At 56.4% G+C, this 21,734-nt stretch overlaps 4 protein-coding genes across 4 annotated transcripts; 1 reads left to right on the top strand and 3 right to left on the bottom strand.

Moving 5' to 3' along the window:
* Positions 1–13,283: 13,283 nt before the first annotated feature.
* ColSpa_07650 (LON protease 2, peroxisomal) lies at positions 13,284–15,739 on the bottom strand (the record flags this gene model as incomplete). Its single annotated transcript, XM_049273862.1, has 3 exons — positions 13,284–13,371; positions 13,568–13,737; positions 13,808–15,739. The coding sequence occupies 3 exons, from the start codon at positions 15,737–15,739 to the stop codon at positions 13,284–13,286; spliced, it is 2,190 nt and encodes a 729-aa protein (XP_049129819.1).
* A 14-nt stretch (positions 15,740–15,753) lies between these two features.
* ColSpa_07649 (LON protease 2, peroxisomal) lies at positions 15,754–16,419 on the bottom strand (the record flags this gene model as incomplete). Its single annotated transcript, XM_049273861.1, has 2 exons — positions 15,754–15,887; positions 15,951–16,419. 2 exons carry the CDS (start codon positions 16,417–16,419, stop codon positions 15,754–15,756), a joined length of 603 nt encoding a protein of 200 aa, XP_049129818.1.
* Positions 16,420–17,653: 1,234 nt separating this feature from the next.
* ColSpa_07648 (replication factor A protein 3) lies at positions 17,654–18,670 on the top strand (the record flags this gene model as incomplete). The annotated part of the gene is made up of 3 exons (XM_049273860.1): positions 17,654–17,657; positions 17,720–17,934; positions 18,026–18,670. 3 exons carry the CDS (start codon positions 17,654–17,656, stop codon positions 18,668–18,670), a joined length of 864 nt encoding a protein of 287 aa, XP_049129817.1.
* A 644-nt stretch (positions 18,671–19,314) lies between these two features.
* Positions 19,315–20,386, bottom strand: ColSpa_07647 (putative N-acetyltransferase; the record flags this gene model as incomplete). Its single annotated transcript, XM_049273859.1, has 3 exons — positions 19,315–19,566; positions 19,688–19,940; positions 20,082–20,386. The coding sequence occupies 3 exons, from the start codon at positions 20,384–20,386 to the stop codon at positions 19,315–19,317; spliced, it is 810 nt and encodes a 269-aa protein (XP_049129816.1).
* Between the last annotated feature and the right edge of the window lie 1,348 nt (positions 20,387–21,734).

The following is a 21,734-nucleotide window of genomic DNA, read 5'->3' as shown; positions in this document are numbered from 1 at the left end:
CCCAATGAACGAAGAGATTGGTTCACTCTTGCTCTCTGGCTGAGGCTTGCTTGCTTCTTGCTTCACCGGTTGACCGTGTCATTTATCTTGTCCTAACTGCGAAACGGGTCATGTGCGTGGTCCACTGGTCGGATGGATCTAATCTGTCCTAATAAGTTAATGGTTGTCTGGAGCTTGTGTTCCTGCCAGTCTACCTGTATATGCTTCTCCAACTTGGCCAATTTGGCCCACAAGCTTGTTCCCCATTAACCCAGTGTACTCAGTATTTCATGTCATCTCCTTCAGATCGGGCGTGGCTCGTCTGTCTGATGGGTGGCTTATGGCCTCTTGCGTGGGGCCAGTGGATGCATTTGGCTTCATGACAGACAGCGCCATCGTGATTGGAAGTATTCCGAGGCGACTACTGCGTGCGTGCCGTAAAATAATTATGCCACGAACAACCTACCCATGTGGCTGGCTTGCGTTGTGGTTTGGCTTCCACAGAGCTGCGGGCCAGTGTCCGTGGCAGAGTTTCCATGGATGTGTGTGCATCGAAACAGCCACTCTTCGGGGTGCTGCTGTTCCTGACACGGTCGGCTCTAGCGTGGGGACCATCAGGGCTTGATCAATAGTGTGATCGCCTTGATGCCTCCGAGGACCCTGCGGGTGCCGTCCCAATTAAGAGAGAACTACGTCTACGCTTTTCACGCGGCGTAGTGATGCACAGGTCTAGGCTCGCTGCATCCTGGCCAAGGGGCCATGTCTTATCGTTCGTCTGGAGGATAACACTGTGGCTCCCCAAATCTCATGGAACGCGAGAGAAGTCCCATCATCTGATCGTCATTGTTGCGGGCGAAGATAGAGGTTCACCCGTCTCGACCACTAGCAAGCGCGCCAGAGATTTCTCCAGCCGAACCTTGTAAGCGCATGTTCCATGGGCGATCGTGGCTGTTGTTCCACAACGAAATGAGTTCCAGATAGCTGCTTAAGATTGGTATCATCCAGAGCCGGTAGCCGGTAAGCCATGCGACAGGGTTCCTTTGCTTGGTACCAGGCCGCTGACCACGTTGGTAGTCTTCCAAGGCCACTGTGGATCAAGCCAAACCATGGAAATTTCCAGTGCGGGATTGGCTGACAGGCGAAAGACGCTTGCTGCCCATCTGTTGTCGTCACGTCACCTCTCGGTGTACTGCTTCGGAGTTGGGTCTCTCGCTTGCACCCCAACCAAGACATGTCAAACCGACTACCAAGACAACGACTTGAAGCTCGCTTGCTGTGAGATGATACTCTCATTGACAACAGTAGCCGCCTGGATACTCTGTGCATATTCTCATAGGCAAGCTTATTGGATTGACAACAGAGCTCACGGAGCCAGGTACTCTTGAACCTGGTAGGTATCGATCTGCAGGGCGCTCGGCTGGCATCTGCGTCCCGCGCTGATACCACGGGCACTGGGTTAGCCCTGGTTGCGCCGCTAGCAAAGGCGCCGCAAGTGGTCTTTTCCACCCTGGACTCGGTAGACATGCCTCCACGGTTGCCTTGGTCCCTTTGTCTGATGACCCGGCCCAAGCCCAGGCGCTATCTATCCATACTAAGCAGGATCGTCGAGGCTGGCCTGCCAAAGGTATAGTGCTGTCTGCAGTCGTGGCGAAAAAAGAGACGTCGCGACGTACTCTGCATTGAGGCGTTTGGACCCAAGACTGAAGCTAATAACGACTTCCTGTTAGAAGGCAACTTGCCTCTGACGTGCCATTCTCAAAGCCATTCCTTTGAGTTGACACAAGCCAGCTTGCCAAAGACTTCGATGCCAATACTTCGCTTGGATAACCAATGGGATTCGGCAGTCCAGGTTCCCGCGACCTGTTTGATCTGCTGCTGTTCCCCCTCATCTTCCCCAGCACATCATCGTAAATCGTCCGAGAAATCGAGGTGTCGCCTGTAAGATGCGTCGAAGACGCCTGGCTGGTGCACGGTCCCTTCATGCATCGTGTATCGTCAAAGTGCCTGGTCCAGTTTTGGCTGCGTTACAGGCGCCCCGATAGCTTGGGTCCGACACCGAGGATAGGCTCAAGTATCGTAGCTGGGCACCATTCGTTGCTAGGAACAGTACTCGCGGTTCATGGTCAAAAGACGAGATGGATATGTGGGCATTTCGATCGGCGTCCCGATGACTCGTAGTTGTGTCAAGTTTCGGGTCGACGCGTGTCTCAGCGAGTATCCCGCGACAGCTGTCGCCGCGATGATCCATTATTTTCTGGCAATGCTACTAGGCCTTGTTTTAGACGTCCTGATGTATGCATCGTCCGAACTTCAGATGTTACCCCGCAGCGGGAGGTTGATATGCTTTGCTGTTGAAGTGGCAGTCGCTGCTCCTCGGACTCCATGCTTTCACATTTATGTCGACCGCCGCGGGCACCCCAAGCAAAAACTCGGCGGCACTTGCTCTTTGAGAAGGTTAGGATGACGATTGGCGTTAGCTCAAAAGAGGAGCAAAGCAAGCGAACTTGAACACATAGCATGCCGTCTTGCCTGTGTCGTCTAGTAGAGAAACGTTTATGCGCCGAGAATTGGCGCGTCTTTGAACGCAGCTGGAGAAGGCATGGAGACCGCACAAGAAAGGTGTGACTGGGGTGTGTGTGTGTGTGTGTGTGTAAGTTAGCAAAGGGCTGTGGATATCTCGGCCGTGTGATGCCGTCCGGACAAGCGGACGTCGAAGCAGTTTCGATGGGTATCAGTGGACTCTCAATCTGCTCGGATTCTGGCGGCCAGACCAGGGACACCCCCCTCCTTGAGCGGGCGTGGTGAAGGAACGGAGGGAGGGGTAGGGGTGGGAGGAGCCGACAGGGCAGGGCAACTCCTGGCACGTTCGTCAAGCTGCGGGATGTCTGGGCATGGTTCGTTGCAACGCTGCTGAAGAAGAGGTTGCAGGAAGCTACGGGTCGCTACCTGACCAGGTACCATAGCTCAAGTTGCTGCATTAATTTGGCTTAATATAATTCAGGGGATGGCCGACTCTGCGTTGGAATGCAGATGTTACTGTCAAGGCACGAGACGCAGAGCGACCGAGTCAAAATCCCGATGACGATGAGGAAGTAAAGGCTGTTTGAGCGGGTACGATGTGATGTGGTACGGAAGTATAACCATAAGGGAGCTAGTTGCTCCGAAGTTGAGGGGCCGTGCTCCCTGGATGCTTGGTGTCGTTGCCTCCGCCCCGGAGAGTTTCTGGTTTTTAGTTGTTGTTTTTTTTGTTTTTTTGTTTTTTCCTTTTTGGCTTTTTCGCTCCTCCATTCCGAAGTGCCCCACGTATAACATCGAGGTACGCACGCGACAAGCTAGACGGTCGGAAGTGCCGCAAGTGTCCACCGCGATGGCCAGGTCTAGGCTCGTACTGTGTTGACGATGGGGACCATGGCGACGACCGAGAGACGTTGCAGCTTCGAAGCTTGAGAAGGATAAACATGGCAGTGGGTCGGCAGTGGGTCGGCAATGGGGAGGGATTGGCGGCTGGTAAGCAACGTCGGTTTCTGTATGGACGAGCATATCGTCAGACACAGGGCAGAGATGAGAGCGTAGCAAAGCACGGCTCGTCTAGCAGAGAAGCCGAGTCGACAGAGCACCATTGGGTAGTGCAACTCCTGTCCGGGCGAGGTGCAAACAAATGCCTTGTTCGTGGACCGGGTCCAGAGCGGTGCCTGTGGTTGGGCCTAGGGTATCCATCCGTACGCTACAAAGCTGCGAGATGTCGATTCATCAGTGGAGAAGACGCGAGAAGGGGGAACGAAGAACAGTTTGACCTCGGCAGATACATGGCACGGGCAATGTTCATCATGTGGATGTGCTTTCTTTGGTGGCGGTTGATGAGTGGATCTTTCGAGTGGTGACCGACGACGGCCGACCCTGTCTGGTTAGGTGGGAGAGGCGGGGGTGAGTCCCGTTGTGAAAGGGTGGCGGCAAGAATCCAAGAGATTGGGAGAATCCATCTGCTAGCAAAGCCCGGATACAAGTTTGGGTATCCGTGATTGCTACTATTGATGGTTATACCTACAATGGGAGGGATAGGATAAGATCCAAAGATGGATCTGGGCATCCACTCGCCGTGCTCCGGCAGCCGAGCCCAGACACGGCGGCGGGATGCGACGGGATACGACGGGGAGGCTGTGGTGGTCTGTGATGGAGTCTGGAATGGGGTCCTCGATGGAGTCCGTTGGGTGATGGAGGGTGGTTGAGGCTAGGCGGAGATAAATGAGGCAATCATTTTGGGATACGATGATGGGATCGAACAGCATATTTTGCACATGACAGCCGTGTTCCCGCGCCTGCCTGCCTGTCCGCCTCACCTGAAAGCGCGCACCTGCCCTCCTATGTACTGCACGAGATTGGAGGAGACGATGCAGCCTGGGATCGCACCCAGGTAGGTAGGTAGGAACCTTGGAATTCGAATTCGGCGGATGAAGGCAGGAGCGATGAGATGTGACAAGACCTGACTCTGCTTGCCTTATCTGGCTTCCCTATCACCTGAGTGAGCGCGATAGGGTGCAGGCGGGACGGAGATGAGATAAGCAGGTAGGTGGAATAGGTAAGGCAGGTATCCAGGTACCACCCACCGTGAATCCGCACAGATTCCTTCCGTGAAAGGCAGGCGCCGTCGACTGCCGCAAGCTCGGAAGGACGTGTGGACTAGACCGGACTGTACTGGACGTGGATCAAGATGGGGATGAAGATGAGGGTGAGGACGAGGCCCCATCCAACGAAGGTAGGAAGGAAGCTGCGACAGCGTTCTGAACTTTTTTTCTTCCTTCTCCTTCTCTACCTGGGGACACCCTCTCCCGACTTTGGCGAATCCTGACTGGCGCCGCCACGCCCGTAGGGCACGCGGCAGGCAAGGAGAAGAAAGGACGACGAAAATTCTCCACCACGGCAGCCGACGTCTGCCAGCCACCTCCCAATGAATGCATACTTTGGTACGCACTATCCATCAATGGACGGATTCTAAAGCTCCCAGCTTCACGCTGCGTACCCGTCCATCTGTGCCTGTGAAGCCTTCCGTTGTGGATTTCTCATTGTCCCTCTCCATCTCCGTCCTCGTGTTCGTTACCGGCCATGGCGAGAGAATAAAAAATAAAAATAGCAAAAGGGCCGCCATCCATGAGACGTCTGCTCCGAGAGCATCGGTATCCGCAAAAAGGTTACATCGGACCAAGGCAGGAAGGATCAAGACTGTCCCGCAGGACCGTGCCTCGGCGGATGCGTCGCCAGCAAATTGCCTCGCCGACGGACATTTCGCAGCAAACCCGCCAGGTTTCTCCCTCTGCGCCTCGGACATCCTCATCCAACTTAATGAAATGCTCCGACGGAAACACCCCAGACCCAGCCTTTCGCTGGGTGTCGCGGACTCAATTTGCGCTCGACTGGGGCAGCAGAAGAACATCAGACAAAAAAAAAAAAAACTCCCCGGTGCAGCTTCCCTGAGACCTTGCAAAGCTGGGCTGCCCGCCTGCCCGCCCGCCCGCCCTTGCAGCGCCTAGGTAGTGCATCTTGCTTGTTGTGCCGCTACGCGGACCTAGGTACTCTACACTGCTCTGCTGTGCACACTTGGTGTACCGGTATACAGAGAAGGGTACGTATATCTCGACCCTCCTTCATCACCCAACCCAAGCATCTCCCCAGGGCTGCCCGTACGTACGGACAATGTCTCATCCAGCCATCGTGTACTTCTTCGCAGTCGGCCGCGCGGAACGATACATCTGGGTCCCCTGCTTCCCGTCGTCCGGAACCCTCCCATCGTCGTTCGTCGTCGTCGTTCGTCGACAGACGGGAGGTGTCCGTCGTGTCCCCTCTCCCAATGCCACTTTGCTTTCCAGACTAACATCTACTGTAGCGAGGGGGTCGTCGGCCTGGGTGCCTTGCATCACGGACACACTACCTATACGACAAGCAGCACGCAAGCAAGCAAGCAAGCAAGCACCTCCCCAGCACCATCACTCTCCCAAAAAGAGGCTTACTGGGTACCTTGGGGTTGCTTCATCTTATTCAATTTCCAGTGCCTCCCAGCGACGTGCTCTGAATCGTGCGCCAACAGCGACAACCCCCAACTTTCCCCACCTCACCTGAATTCCTAACAGACCTCACCACTCGGCCGAGTACTTGAATTATCTGCAAGACTGGGAGGGGGTGTGCTGCTTGCTGGTCTACCCGAACGCACATCCTGCAATCAATCAAACGCCGTTGCCACCCTACTAGTATACGTACCTACCGTACTAGCCTGCCACGCACCTGGTACCGCGCCGTCACCAACTCTGGTCCCCACGCCCATCGCCAGGTACTATGTAGGCGCATGCCGGCTGATGCCCCCAGCTGCCAGCCAGGTGACGGCCCAAGAACCAAAGAGCCCAGCCCAGGTCAAGCAAGGCCCAGGTCTGGTCTGGCTCGGTTCAGCACTCCAGGCCCCAACGATCCCCGAGCCTTGTCAAATCCGACGAGTCCACATGTCAAACTTGTCATCCCATCTTTTTTTTTTCTCCGTCGGCCGATTTCCCCGACGTGCGGCATAACGAGTCGCAGCCTCTGACGATCGCTGCCAAGGCTCACCCGTATCGGACGACTCACCCCATCCCTACCAGAGAGAGCAAGCAGGTATCCTGATCATTGTGTCCTACTCCTGACCTTGAGCGATGCGTCTTTCCTCCGCGGCACGATGCGATGTCGTGGGCACACGTCGGCAGGGAGACAGACGGTGGACATCCGAGTCACGACACGGTCTATTATCGCGCCTTGACTTGCCAGTCGTGGAGGAAACGACGAGTTGCCCACGGCCTCCAGTACCCCAAACGCCTCACACGGCATGCCCACCCTTGTCGGCTGCAAGCGACCTCCGAGCGATTAATTACGACTCTGCCGTGGCGGCCAGGGACGATAAAGTGGCGGGGAAGACACATTGGGACACCGACAGGCTGTAATTACTGACGAATCGGCCTTTTTCAGTCACTTCAGACGAACCCGTCGCCGTTATTTCACCCGACATGACTGTTTGCCCCCCCCACCCACCACGACGCCAGGGCTCCGCGATACAGTACAACAACTGTGAATTGGGCCCGACGGGGTTTTCAAGGCATCCCGGACATGCTCCATCACTGGCCAGCATCCATACTGGCGCCGGTTCCGTTACTTGTGTCTTTCCTCAGAGGGCTGCCCATATCAGTCGGCGGTCCTTGAGACAAGCGTTGGCTTTGACTGCAAGCTTTGAGCCAGCGCCATGCAGCAGAACCAATATGGCAATTGCCTCACCGGCCTCATCCTCGATTCGACTGACCGCTAGTCGACTGAGTCAAGCAAACCTATACGGGCCCGGGCTTCGTCCGTCCTGGTCTCCATCGTGACCTGTGTGTCTTCTTACCACTGCCCTCCAGCCCCGGTCCGCCGACGACACAAGGATTCGAACACACGCCATATGCGCGGTAACGATGAAAATTCGCTGGTACAGAGTGCCAGGGTGGTCAGGACGGCCATGCATGATACACTAGAGCCGTGACACTCGAACGGGGAATCCCTTCGTTTCTCACGGGCCTCTTTGTGATCCCTCGTCGCCGCCAATCCATGTTTGTGCGCATACGATCAGGGCAAGCGTCATCTCAGCAGGTTTCATGCGCTGCCTCGATGCAACCGGCCGGAGAATTTGTCGCGCACCTGGAGCCCTTTGGGCCTGGGATCAGATTGGCATGCTTGGATATCTAGCTGGGCAGATCGGTCCTTAGCGCCGTAGTCCAAAGACCTGGTCCAGACAGGATCTAGGAAACTGGCGCGATCGCTTCGCATTGCAGCCCTGGGCCGCGCGCGCTATGCACAAACTTCCACCCGTCCAGTCGTGTCACCGCTGTAACAGTCCACGTTGCGCGATTGAGGAGAAACGCAGGGGCCTTGGAACGTCCATCGCTGGTCGGGGTTGATGTCAGATGGTACTATATACCGGTACGCGCACACGGACACTCTACCGAAAAGGGCGGCGTTCGCCTGATCCTCAACGGTACCGGCCAGCTGGGAACAGGGACGGTTTCGCACGGCCCTGTCTGGTCTACCGTATCATACTGCGGGTCGTCCTAACCAACCCCGTCCCCCGTCCCCCGTCCCCCAAAGTCACGGTGATGAGGATTGGGAATACCATGGACTACCGTAGCACGTCAAACCCTACATGACCAAGACGACGCCTGGGCTGGGTGGGTGCTGGGCCATCGTCGAGGTTTGGCAAAGACCACCCAAAGGCGGATGTGTGCTAAAAAGCGGTCACATCGTCACTGGCAGCGACTCCCACTGGTTGATGTCCCTCGGAATGCATGGGGGACCCTCAATTAGGTTTTCGGTGGCATCCATGTCAGGGCGGTTGGCTGAGAAGATGGGACGAATTTAAAATTGGGAGAACAGGGGATGACGGAGGGGAGGCTGGTACCGAATGGCCCCGTATGTAGGCTCCAGGATACTTTGGGCCGATCGTCATGCCTGCTGTCCTGCAGCGGAATCCTAAGTCCCGGGCCCCTATATCTGATATTTCCCTGGCGATAATACCCGGGGCCACGCAGCACCTATCATGTCATCCAGCATTGGTCAACCACCACGGGACGCACGCACGCACGCGTGTTACCTCGAACCAACCCAACCCAACTCACCACGACCACGCAGTCTCGTGTCATTCTGGAGGGGTAGAACCCCCGTCTGGGCCGCCTCGTCAACGGCAACAGTAGGTAATGGGCTCGTGAGGGGTTACGACGATGGGGAAGGGTACCGAATCAACCATAAATGACTTGACTCCTGTGCGGCACTCACTCGTCAGCGTCGACGGTGCATTTGGAACGGGCCCCCTCCCCCGCCGTAGATGCTCGGCGACACCGTCCACGGTGTGCGACGTCAGTCTAGTTTACAATCCCCGATGGAGTCTCTGATTCTTCACACGGATGGGCTCGCGGGGTTTGGGAAATCTGTGCGGTTTTGGAGACCTCGTAGCAATCCCACTTCTGGGCTGTCAAAGCCGACGTTACATCGAAAGCGGTTGTATCGAGGGCCCGAGAACGCCACTGGTTCCCGCGGCGCTTTATCTGACGGGAGCGAAAATGATGCTGCTAGGGCAAGGAAACCAATCATCACGACACACCGCTGGGCTTGACACATTTCTTCTCGAGACCGACTCAGGCAAATAGACTGCAACGCATACACCGACTAGCTCGGCTGTCCTTGATACAATACAATGGCAGGCCATGCGAAGCTGGGGTCAGGAGAGAGAGGTGACGCACATCCGATCTCACCAGCGTCTAGACTGGCCCAGGAAGTCTTTGGTTCTGCTGAACACACTACCCGGCCAACTAACGGTGGTGCACTCGCCAACGCTAACGGGCCACGGCTTGTCAACCACCCGCCAAGGGTCTCTGGGCTAGGTAGGCATTCGGTCGGTGAATAGTGTATCGTCCCGCGCGCTTTGGCGGTGGGGTTGTCACGAAAGCCTGCGACGGCTCCACCGACCTGACGACGACCGCATCTGAATTCCGATGAGTCGGCCGCATGTGGCCAGCCACAGGCGCGGCGGGAAAAGAGAAAGTCGGTTCCTAACAGACATCGGACGAACCCCCACACCCTTGTTCGTGGCCACAGATAGCATCCGAGCCGCTGTGAAGGTGCTCGCAGAAGAGATGGCCCTAGCCCCTGGTTCTGACGGCACCTGTATCCGCACGCACATGTTCAAGCTTACATACCTACGTGCCTTCAAGCTTACATATGTGCCCGGCCGCTGCAGGGAAAGCTTGCTGGGCGCTGGATCTTGGGGACCTGACCGCCCGGTTGGCTAGCTTTTGGCGCCCTGCTCCACGCAAGTAGGTACCCCTCTTCGGGTTCATGCCGTTTCCTGGCAGAACAAAATGACGCGCCCCGTCCGGTCAAGCAATCCCCTCATGATCGTTCACAAGGTTACCAAATCGGACCAAAACGGGCCTGTGTGCGGATTGCCAAAGGATCTTGCATTGTCACGGATATACAAACGCTCGTGCGTTACGCGGCTGCCCGGCAGTCGGATCCCAACCTGTCAATGTCGTGAAGCACGGGTTGTTGCGAAGAAGGACGTCCTTTCCTACACCAGGCGGTCAATGTAACGTGGGCAAGCCTAGCGGATTCCAGATTCAATGCACTCGACACGTCTCCTTGGGGTCTTTGGGCTGTCGGGGGCATTTGGGTGACCCTGATCATTTCTTGGATGTCGCCACGGGCACGACGTCCTGGAATGGTCAAAATTACACCTACCGGTACGCAACAACAGGGGTCATGGAAATGGAGATGCTGCGTGAAAGTTGGCAGCAACCCATGTTGATCTCATTGGCAAACCTTGCCGACGAACCGTGTCGGGCTAGTTCTCAACTGAGCAATGATCTTAACATTCGAGGCATTTTTTTTTCCCCGGAGGACGGAGGAGTCTCCGATGCGATTGTGGACATGGTGGCCCTCGAGATCAGGCCATACCGACCTGCCTGCTGTTGTTTGATACCCAACTGGCCTCTTATCGAACCCAATGGGGTGCCGGGCTGGGGTACAACCATTTCGCGAACTCAGTGAGGGTAGACTCCCTGCTTCGACGTCATCAAGCTGGGAACATTTACAAGCCTTGTCGACGAGGCTGAGAGAGGGTTGGATGGCGATTAGCGGACCGCCAGTCAAGAAAGCTGCTCAGGCTATTTTGCCAGAATCGCCACGGGCTCGGTCTCGGCGCCTAGAACGTGCCCCAATATTGCAAGCGATCTGCTTAATAGTTTGTGCCGCATGGACTACGGCGGCACCTGTTCATCGGCGCCGCGAGATCTGCCACCAAGATGTAGGTTGTCGTCCATTTTATCGCTCGTGAGCAGCTACCGCCGCCGGCTTACTTGGCGTCCAAACCAAGAGGCACAATGGTGGACGGGACGGCAGTTTAGCCGGGGAATAACACTAGACGACATGTCTGGTCGTTGTCAACATTATCGACTCAGCCACAATGGCTTCGTGCTAGCCCGAGCGGGCCAACACTATTGAGCCTCCCGGGCTTGATATCGAGCCGGTCCGAGCGGCTTGGGACCTCATCATAAGCACGAGAGACGGCTTCATGACGGCTTCATGACGGCTTCTTGCCCGGGGCTTGTGGATGGCAGTCCGGCCTCCCCGCTTGTCTGATTGCCTGATTGTCAATTTGTCGCGCCGTGACCGTCGGAAAAAAACAATAGGAAACGTAATATCCCGACCGCGCCGGCGCGTGGCTGCTCCCGGCCGCCCTCCTTGGGCCCGTTCCTGAGTGCCAATAGCCCCGGATCTCGAATGCGAGGGCAAACGACTGGCTTCCACTGGCATGTGTTTTAGCGCCAGTAGAGCGGCTTTGGGAGGGGGTCGCTGGGTTTAGTCTCTCTCGTCGGTATAGCAAATGTAAAGCCCAAATGCCTAGTACATGAGCTAGCTTTAATGACCACAACCTCACAATATCGATACGATAGTGTCAAAGCATCCTTCATGGCGATATCTGTTCCTGCCCCAGACTATCTTCTCACAGACCCGGACCGTGGTTCCTCGGAGATATTTCCCCTTGGGATAGGCGTTCCCCTTCCCTTTGCCATTCCCATACTATCGTCAAGCCACCTCCGCGACGGCATGGTGGGTGGCGCTACTAAACCCAACGGGTAGATGTCAAGCAAAGCTGAGAGAGAGGGACGGGAGGCAAAGAGGAGACGGGAAGAAGTCTCCGTAGCACATGCCCCCCTCTCCCTCCCTTTTCTCCATGCAACCAAGACGAACTTCCCGGGAAATAGGACATTTCGCTTATCGAGTCCCAGTAGGTTCTGGCCATGTCGTGACACGAAGATTTAGAGAAGGGGAGGGGCGTGGAGGAGCCCGCGGCGTTGTCCAAGAACCGCCGGATCTAGAGGCAAACGGCGTCCGCTCAGTACAGCCCTCCGCACACCCACCCCCTTCGTGACAGCTGAGCATCGATTTCCTCCTCTTAGCCCGCGGCCGTCGGGTGCCTGTGTTGCATGGCCCATCTTCATGACCGTGGGTACCCCGAGGCCGTGACAGCCCGGGGCGGCAGTCGGGACGTCCGCGGTCAAAAAGGAACACTTGTGCCCCGTCGTCAACGCCCGAGCCCCTGACCTCCTCCCCTCTGCGGTGGCCCTTCCCAGGAACCAGCGGCGGGAGCCAGCAGGCTTTCACCATCGGCCTCACCTCAGCCTTCCTCTCCCTCTCCCAGCCGCCTTGGAGTGGACGGCTACCCGCAGCCTCGGGGCCTGGAGTGGCAGCGCAGCGGAAGCGGGGGATGGGGGACAGGACGTGGACGGGACTGTGCGTGTGCCAGACGCCCGGGGGTGCCACTGATTGGGTTACCAAGGTCACCGAGAATCTCGTTCTGCAGGCTGCCGTTAGGTCTGGGACAGAGTACCCGAGGAAGAAGCCGAGCTCCATCTCCAATTTGCCAACGGAACCCCCCCCCCCAGAGGGTAGGTCTCGGACTTCATCGAGCCTCGTCCACGAAGACGGGTTCACGACGACAAGGCACATGGCACATGACGAGGAAAGGTTTCAGTCTTCCTTAGAGCTGGCTGTCCAGCGGCGTGTTCGCCCCTATCTTGTCCCGCCTCTTGTTCTTGCGCTCGATCCCGTCGTATATCCCGAGCAGACCACGGCATCGTGCCATGCCAGTTTACCCTCCTGACGGCTCTTTCCCCGTCACTGGTCCGACAGTGGCACGGTGACAATTCAATCAAAGAGGTTAGCCGCGTAAGCCGCTGTGTCCGCGACAGTCTCTGCAGGTTTCATCGGGAACCCTTGCGTGAACTGGTCAGGCACGGAAGCGTGGGCATCACAGATACCACTACTACGCGGTGCTCACCCCATCACATAGCAACGTGGGAGAAGAGAATGGGCTGAGCTGGACATGGAGATGATTCACTACAATGTGACGCCCGAACAATGTCTCAACAGGACAATAGTGCAGAAAACATGTTGATAATGCAAATTAAATCAATACATATAGACATGGATACGTTGCACGCAAAAGCGTGCTGGATAGTACATGTCTGGGACGCTCGTCCCACGCGCTCGTCCCACGCGCCCGAGACACCGTAAAACGCCGAACCAACCGAGGCCTAGTTCCCCTGCACAATGCCGCTTCCCTTTCGTTACATGCATTTTCGTTGTAAGAAGCGGTTTCCTCGGTATATGATGTCGATCGAGATGTCTGAGTTGAGTAGTACAAAAAAGCAAGCGCTCGCAGATGTGCCTATGCAAAGAGCACATCGCAGAGTAGTCGACAATGTTTACAGCCGGCTCTCGATGGGAGGGAAGGGCTCCGCGCCGGGCCACTGAGAGTCGGGCCACACGAGCCGGATGGCCTCCCAGACATGACTGAGGTGAGACAAACGTCAGTGGCACGGTACATTAAGCAGAACAGTCCCAGGACCGGGGGTTCAAGAGTTGTTGAATTGGCCGCACGGCATCGGGAGGACGACGACAAAAGTGTAGACGGTTGGTGATAGGGGGTACAACTTCAAGAAGCGACGGGTTGGGCTACACGAGACAAGGGGCAGGGCGCTAGACTTACTTGACATGGAGGATCTCCAAGCCGTCCTTGACCTCCTGGGGAAGATCTTTCACATCCTTCCGATTCTGCGCGGGGAGTAGCACCGTCTTGACGCCCGCTCGGAGGGCGCCGATGAGCTTCTCCTTGATGCCTCCGACGGCAGTAACACGGCCCCGCAATGATATCTCGCCCTGTGGTACAACATGTTGTGTCAGTGAACCGGTTCTCTGATGGTCATCTCGTTACTCAAGGGATGCTTACCGTCATGGCCATTGTAGGAGGCACAGGCTTGCCAGAAAACAAGGAAATGAGGGCAATCGCTTGTGCCATACCACTGCTGGGGCCGTCCTTCGGGATCGAGCCCGAGGGGCAATGGACATGGATGCTGCGCTCCTTCATGATATTGGCAGTCGGCTCCGAGGTCAAGCCCAGCTCGTACGCATGGGCCTTGACCCAAGACAGAGCGACCTCGACGCTCTCCTTGAGCACGTCTCCCAGCTTACCGGTAAGCTGCACACTGCCGTTTCCAGGCATGTCGGCAACCTCGATGAACAGGATGCTACCGTTGCCGCCCGAGCTGTACGCCACCAGACCGGTAACGATACCAGGTTTGCTCGTCTTTTCGGCGATTTCCTCCTCAAACTTCTCGATGCCTAGGATTTCCTCAATGTCCTCAACCGTAAGCTGCGGCCTGTACGTCTCAAGCTGTCCTCCGTCCTTGGCCTCAGCGAACTCAACAGCCTTGGCACGACAGACGGAGCCAATCTCGCGCTCAAGGTTCCGAACCCCTGATTCACGGGTGTATGATTCGATAATCTTGGACACGACCTCCTTGTCAAAGCTGACCTGGTCCTCCGAGAGTCCGTTGACCCGGATCTGCTTGGGCACGAGGTGCTGCATTGCAATGTGGCGTTTCTCAAGGGTCGTGTAGCCCGGCAGATAGATTGTCTCCATTCTGTCCAGAAGCGGGGCAGGGATGGTGTCCAGACTGTTGGCGGTGGCGATGAACAATACCTTGCTCAAGTCAACGGGCAGGCCAACGTAGTGGTCCGTGAACGAGTTATTCTGCTCGGGATCCAGGACCTCAAGCATGGCTGCGGACGGGTCCCCTTGATGGTTGGACATGCCCAACTTGTCAATCTCGTCGAGGAGGAACACAGGGTTCGCCACGCCAACCTTTCTCAAGCCTTGGACAATGAGACCGGGCATGGCTGCCACGTAGGTCCGTCGGTGACCACGAATCTCGGCTTCGTCTCTGACACCGCCAAGCGAAATACGATGGAACTTCCTGCCGAGAGCTGTGGCGACAGACCTGGCCAAACTCGTCTTGCCCACACCAGGCGGGCCGGCCAAGAGCATGATGGGTGACCTGTCGACCATTCGCTTCGATCGAAGTACATCGATCTTGGTGTTTGCCAGCTTCGTCCGCTCCTCCAGATCGGCATCGGCGGCCTCCTTCTTCTCGGACTCTTCCTCCTTATCGGATTCGGGAGGAACCGCTTCTTGCTCTGCCTTCTTGATCTGCTCATCGACATCGTCGTTGATAGACTGCTTGAGCCTTAGCACGGCCAGATACTCAACCAGCCGCTTCTTGACCTTGTCCAGACCATAATGATCCTCATCCAGCTGCTTTCGGGCTCTGGCGAGCGTGTCAGGTCCCAGTCTGTCGTCTGTAGTCACAGACCAGGGAATCTCAGCAAGCACGTCCAGCCATGTCCGAGTGACCTGGTACTCTTGGTTGCCAGGCATCATCTTCTTGAGCCTCCGCAGTTCCCTCTCGGCCATCTTGGCCGCTTCAGGTGGGAGTCTAGCCTTATCCAGCTTCTTCTTGAGCTCTTCCAACTCGTTGGGCTCCTGTTCCTCGTCTTGGTTAGGGCCCATGACGCCGTTGGGGCCAGGTGGAAACATGGTGTTGGGCGGTAGCGGGGCGCCGTTGGGTCCGACGCGGCGGGATGTCTTGTCGTTGAGCTTATCGAGGAATTGCACAGGAACGCTGGTGAATGTGGTGATTTTGAAGTTGTTCTTGATACCGCTGACCTGACGGTCCAGCAGCTCAATAACCTTGGCAAGGCGGACCTTGACGTCGAGGGCTGCCAGAACCTCAAGCTTCTCCTCGTATGATGCCTCGACAATGTTGGCCATGAAGTCGGCAAGCTGACCGGCGTCTTTGAGCTCCTTCTTATTGATGAACATCTCAAGCCGCCGAGTCAACAGGGGGACAAGCCACCGGGACTATCTGGGCTTCTGGGAAGGAGTGCGGATATGCGGAGGATCGTTACGAGCTCTCGTGATCGCAACTTGAGGAGGGAAAAGAGTTCTTGCATCTGGGCGTCCGTCGCAACTATGAAGAATGTTAGCCTGTGTGGTACGATCGACGGTGTCCGGAAAGAGACGGTGCACTAACCTTCATCATAGAAGTACTTGACCTTGGCCTCAAAGTGTGGCCTCTCCTGTGTGACCTTCTCGACACGGATTCTCGCAATGCCCTCTACACGTAGGGCGAACTCGGCCGTACCCCTCCCCTCGATGCCGGTGATCCGGGCGGCGACGCCATAGTTGAAGAGATCGGCCTTGCGGGCGGTACCCGGGTCGACCTCCTTGATCAGGGACTCGTCCATCTGGTCGGCATCTTGGATGAGGAGTTGGCCATTAGGGCCAACGAAAGGGGAGGAGACGGGAACGCAAGCGATGGGGACGGCGTCGATACGCTCGTTCGGTGCGGCGGAGGCGGCGCGGGTGTAAACGTTGGCGAGGAGGGCGGGGATGTCGGGACGGGCGGCGGTGACGGGGATGCGCTGCGCGACGCCTGGCAAGAGGATGGTGCCACGGGCCAAGGGGATGACGGGGAGGGTCTTTGTTTGGGATCGCGCCATGTGGAAGTCGGTTAGGAGTTGTCGCGTGACGTGGGCTGATGTTGGTTTACGTGCACCTCGTATGGTGACGGTTGGGGGATTATCGGTGGAGATTGACGGCAGGCCGATGTCGTTGTGGATGGCGTCGGGTTATATACGATGAAGGATGAAAGAAACGTAGGTTAAGTGAGGCGAGCTGATGGGTGTATGATGAAAGGCAGTCGCAATGGTAGTCGCAGTAGCTGTGGAAGAAGAGCAGATGGGGGACGTTTTGGGTTTTGGGTTTGATAGTGCGTTGGGATGGATGGGATAAAGACAATGTCAGAAGCAACAGTCAAGCCAACGCCTCCAGTCCCGAGAACCAGAAGAGGAGCTCCCCCAGTCGCGGTACTGCAGTCTCCAGACTGATGAAGCGTGCAGTGGTTGGTGGGTGCAGTCCCAGCGGTCCAGTCGCCATCGAAGCCGGTGTGGGGGCGCTGTTGGTGCGGGAGCCTCCGCAATGGAGGTCAGCCGAGGCTAATCGGCGCAGTGACAACCGCCACACCGGGCCCCGAACGTGGAGAGAAACTCATGGAAGATCTCGAGCGGTCAGGGTCTTGCCATCATATTTGTCGTGATCAACGCCAAAACTTGTCTGTAAGTAATGCGTGGGTTTTCCTTTCCGTGTAAAAGACATTTTACTAGACACTGTTGGTAAGACATGGGCCGATGAACTACTGGGTGTGCATTTTGAGTGTCAAGACAACGTGAAATAGACCCCGGATACATGGTAACAGCAAATGTTGAGTTATATTCATTGCCGTCGGAATTGAACAGTTGCTGCTTTTCATCTAATTGTCAATAAGCTTAGTGGTTTGCGAACAACCATGGAGGCCAAGTGAGGTATCGGTATCTACTCACATGAACTTCAAGGTCCCTCAGTGAACCAGGTGCTGACATCAGTCGCGTCCCGATAACCGGAATCCCTGCACAGACGGGAACCCGCCCATCTTGATTATGTCATCTAAAATACCAACCCACTGCACCATGAGCTTTCATCCAGTCATGGTCTAAACGCGGGGCAGCAGCATTCCATAGTGGGCGTGCACATCAATTAAACTCCCCCGTCGCGTCGCCAGGCAAAAAGACGCGTCCCGACCAAAACCATCACCGCCCACCACCCACCTCCGTACCAACCTACCAACGATCCGCCCTTCCACCTCACGACCCCGCGACCTACAGCCATCACTCGACTCCTTCAGATATCAAAGAAACAATGAGTATGTCCTCTTCGCCTCCCAAAGACAAACCAGTGCTCAAGCTAACCACCCCCGCGCAACAGCTTCATACGGCGGGTTCACGAAAACAGCCTATGGCGCCCAGGGCGGCGACGACGCCGGCGGCTTCGTCTACGGCGGCTCCCAGCAGGGCAGCCAAGGCGGCGGCAAGGCCTACAGCGAGGAATCCCTCCGTCCCGTCACCATTAAGCAGATCATCGACGCCGACGAGGCTTACCCGGGCGCCGATTTTAAGATTGACGGTGCCACCGTCACACAAGTCAGTCTCTGCCGTCCCTGAGCATGCCTGCTTCTGATGAGCCCCTCTTTTCGAGAACCATCCAGCTGACCTCCGACTTTCCCGTCTACAGGTAACCTTTGTAGCCCAGATCCGCCAGATCTCCCCGCAACCGACAAATATCACCCTCAAGCTCGACGACGGCACCGGCCTCATCGAGGTTAAGAAGTGGGTCGACACGGACAAGAAGGACGACGCCGACGCCAACCTCGAACTCGACGGCCACGTCCGCGTCTGGGGCCGTCTCAAGTCCTTCAACGGCAAGCGCCACGTCGGCGCCCACTTCATCCGCCCCGTCACCGACTTCAACGAGGTCAACTACCACCTCCTCGAGGCCACCTACGTCCACCTCTACTTCACCAAGGGCCCGCTGAACGGCGCGGGCGGCGCTGACGGTGCCAACGGTGCTGGTGGTGGTGGTGGTGGCGATGGCATGTTTGTCGACGGCGGCGACTCATACGGCGGTGGTGCCGGTACCGGTGCCGGCGGAAACTCCGCGCAGGCTGGCAAGCTCAGAGGATGCTCGCCCGCCGCGCAAAAGATGTTCAACTTCATCAACAACGCTCCCGGCGGCAACGAGGGCGTCCACCTCAACCAGATCTCGAGCGGGGCCGGCATCAGCATGCGAGACGTGCTGGCGGCGGCGGACGAGCTGCTCGGCCAGGGCCTGATTTACACGACGATTGACGACGAGACGTGGGCCATCCTTGATTACTAGACCATCAAAAAGAAAAAACAAGTGTCTCGGGGAACAAGGGAGTGTGTGTGTGTGTGTGTGTGTGTGTGTGTGTGTGACCATTTCGTCAAGAGAATACGGCGGAGTACGCGGAAAAGGGACCCCCGAAGGGTTCCATTGACTTTTGGGCCAAAAGGTTCAGCACAGAGCTGATGAATTTGTCACAACACAGGCGGAAACGGAGGCGCGCGCGGAACAACCGCGACTCAGTGATATGAATGATATGATTGAATCGGTCAGTGTTCTAATGAATGGCTAGAGCTAGTCGGTAGATACAAGCAAAACTGAAAGCAAGAAACACAAAAACATTTGTAAAAAATAAAATAAAAACTCTGAAGAAAACTAAAAACAAAAGAGTAAAGCATTTCATCGCCGCTGCGCTAGAGACAAGCGGGTCGAGTCTGCGCCAGGTGTTGAACCGGACACCGCGCCCATCGTGGGGATGTTGAACTCTTGGGCTGTGGTCAGCATGAGACACAGGCGCAAGCCCAGAAGGACCGCTATCGAACAAAACGACAACTTTCCAAGAGATTTTGCACAACAAAAAAACAAGAGCACGTCACCAGTTCCACGCGGTACCGGAATTGGACAGGCCGGATGGCTGACGGGTTCCGGGCAGGCCCCAATCAAACCCGCACCGTCTCCTTCCTCACGGCATTGATCTGCATCTTGATGTTGCTCGAGACTACGGTGGAGTAGGTGTGGCCGCCGCCCGCCTTGCGCGGGCACGGCTCGCGGACCATGATGAACAGGCTGACGGGGGTGTCCCCGCGAGTCAGCCGGATCTCGCGCTTGTACTCGAACCCAAACTTGCGGTAGTACGCGTTGTTGGATAGAGAGCTGGACTCGAGGTAGACGGCACGGTTTTCCGCGTCGGCCTGTGCGTGTTAGTCAAAAGTTTTTTTGGCTAGCATACCTGACACATTTTGACGAGATCTCTCTGATCAAAACTGGCAGCAGAGACGGGGCTTCGGGGAGAAGCCCAAAGCATCAACATACCCTCTCAATCATGTCGTTGAGCAGCTTCCGCGCATACCCCTTGCCCCGGGCGTTGGGCTTGGTCCCTAAGTAGACCAGGTAGTAGCAGTCATTATCCCGCTCGCCCATGACCTCGAGCTTGGTATCATGCAACAGGGGCAGCAGCTCGTCGTAATAACGACGCCTGGCCTCCACTGTGAGCTGGAAGTAGAGTCGCCACAAACCACTGCGGAGGATGGTCCACCACCCGTCAGCGTCCTTTCCAGGAGGCATCCTGTACAATCCGTCTAGTGTTAGCTCGGGTTTGTCATTGTTGGGGTTGGCCAGTGATTTTACAGAGGCTCCGTAGGGATGGGTCGTCAAAGATACTGGGCCCTTGCTTGGATGGGAGTTTTCAACACGGAAGAGAACTCACCACAAAGCCACAGCATCGTGGTCCGGACCGATGGTGGTGACAATGCCGTTGAGGCAGTGGGCGGCTGCAATGTAAACCATGATGTCGACGTGCAGCTTCCATTTAGACTCGGCCGACAGGGTCGCCATGTCATCGGCGTCGAGAAGATACTGGCTAAGATCATCAGCAGCAAAGGCATGGGCCAGCGAGAGGCCGGCCTCCTTGCACTCCGACATGCCAATGACACGCACGGTATCCTCCCACTTCGGGGGCACGAGGGAACGTTTGAGTTCAACGAGGGTGACGCTTTTGCTTACGTGCTCCATGACGGGCTTCTTTCCAGAGGGGCCTGTCTTGTTCACGAATCTGGACCAGTATCAGCATCGGGGGCCCGTCGCGGTGGGGGGTCCTGTTAGCGTGCGACGACGTACTTAAATTCTGTATACTATCGCCCGTATGTACTCTCGAGAGTTGGGTTCTCGAGACGGGCATAAATCTGGATGGGTGACGCAGGCAATTGAGGCTTGTACGAAGGTCAACCGACATCAATAATGATTTCGACGGGTTAAGTCTTTGGACTGGGTTTTGTGGGGGTTCGAGGTGTAGAAAGGATGTCGTCAGCAAGACGCGGGAGACAACAACGTCTTCACGATATGCGATGAGCGGGATGGTTTTGGTTGAAAGGGTATTGTCAGGCAGGACGTCAGACGACGGTAATGGGAGAGGTAGTTGAGAGAAGGTTTGAGTGGAAGCTGGGATTGATTGTAGTCGAGACGATGAGTAGCAGTCTAGCAACAAAGCACAGCTGACGGCTGTGATCTTGTCCAGAGATCTGCCCCCCGGTTCTTGGGGCCTTCGAGATGAGGAACTCTCGATGCAGAAAGGACTTTAATCCTTATCCTTGCCTTGGTAGGAAGCCAAACAATGTGTGTGTTTGAGTTGGTGAGAGCCTATCCAGAGTATGTGATAACAAGACAAGGAGAGGAGAGGAGCGGAAGAAGGGGTCAGTTGGGAGCGGAGAGGAGATGGGGATTATGTAGCCGGACAAGTGTCACTAGACGTACTAGGTACAAGGAATAGTAAGCATTGGGTGAGAGGGAGAGTGAGACAGGAAGCTGGGACGACGGGAAAGGTGGAGGTAGTGGAGAGACAAGGAGTTCTTGCGTGGGATGAGCTGCAGAGAGATAGCTGAGAGGCTGCGGCAGCCGTCGAGCGTGGGATGTTGAGACGAGCTGCAGAACCAACTAAACACAGCCGTGCGGATGCACAGGTTCTATCGCATATGCAGTGAGCTGATGGCTATGAGACGTCGCTTGCCCTATCGTAACCGGATGATCGAATATGACGAGAACGGCAAGCCGACCATCAATGACGCCTGGCCAGGGGGGGGGGGGGGGGTTCAGAGTAGGCCGCTTGCACCGACAACATGCGGGCAACTTTGCCTTTGGTATCCGCCTTGGCTTGCCTCAACACTAGCCAGAACCTTGCTAATGGACTCAGACTATTGGGATATGCCGTAATGGGGGAGGCACGAGGACAGCGGCGTATAAGCTGATGAGGGGAAGTCGGGCTAGGATGACCTGGGCTGCAGTTCGAGAAACAGAGGACCGTTGGCTATGGATGAGGCATGTGTTCGTGTGCCGCGCAAGCACTGGTGGTTACCATCCGGGCCTG

Source organism: Colletotrichum spaethianum, assembly GCF_022836535.1.
Source record: "Colletotrichum spaethianum MAFF 239500 DNA, contig19, whole genome shotgun sequence".
Lineage (NCBI taxonomy): Eukaryota > Fungi > Ascomycota > Sordariomycetes > Glomerellales > Glomerellaceae > Colletotrichum > Colletotrichum spaethianum.
Note: the sequence above shows the minus strand (reverse complement) of the source record. Positions and strands in the feature narration are given on the sequence as shown.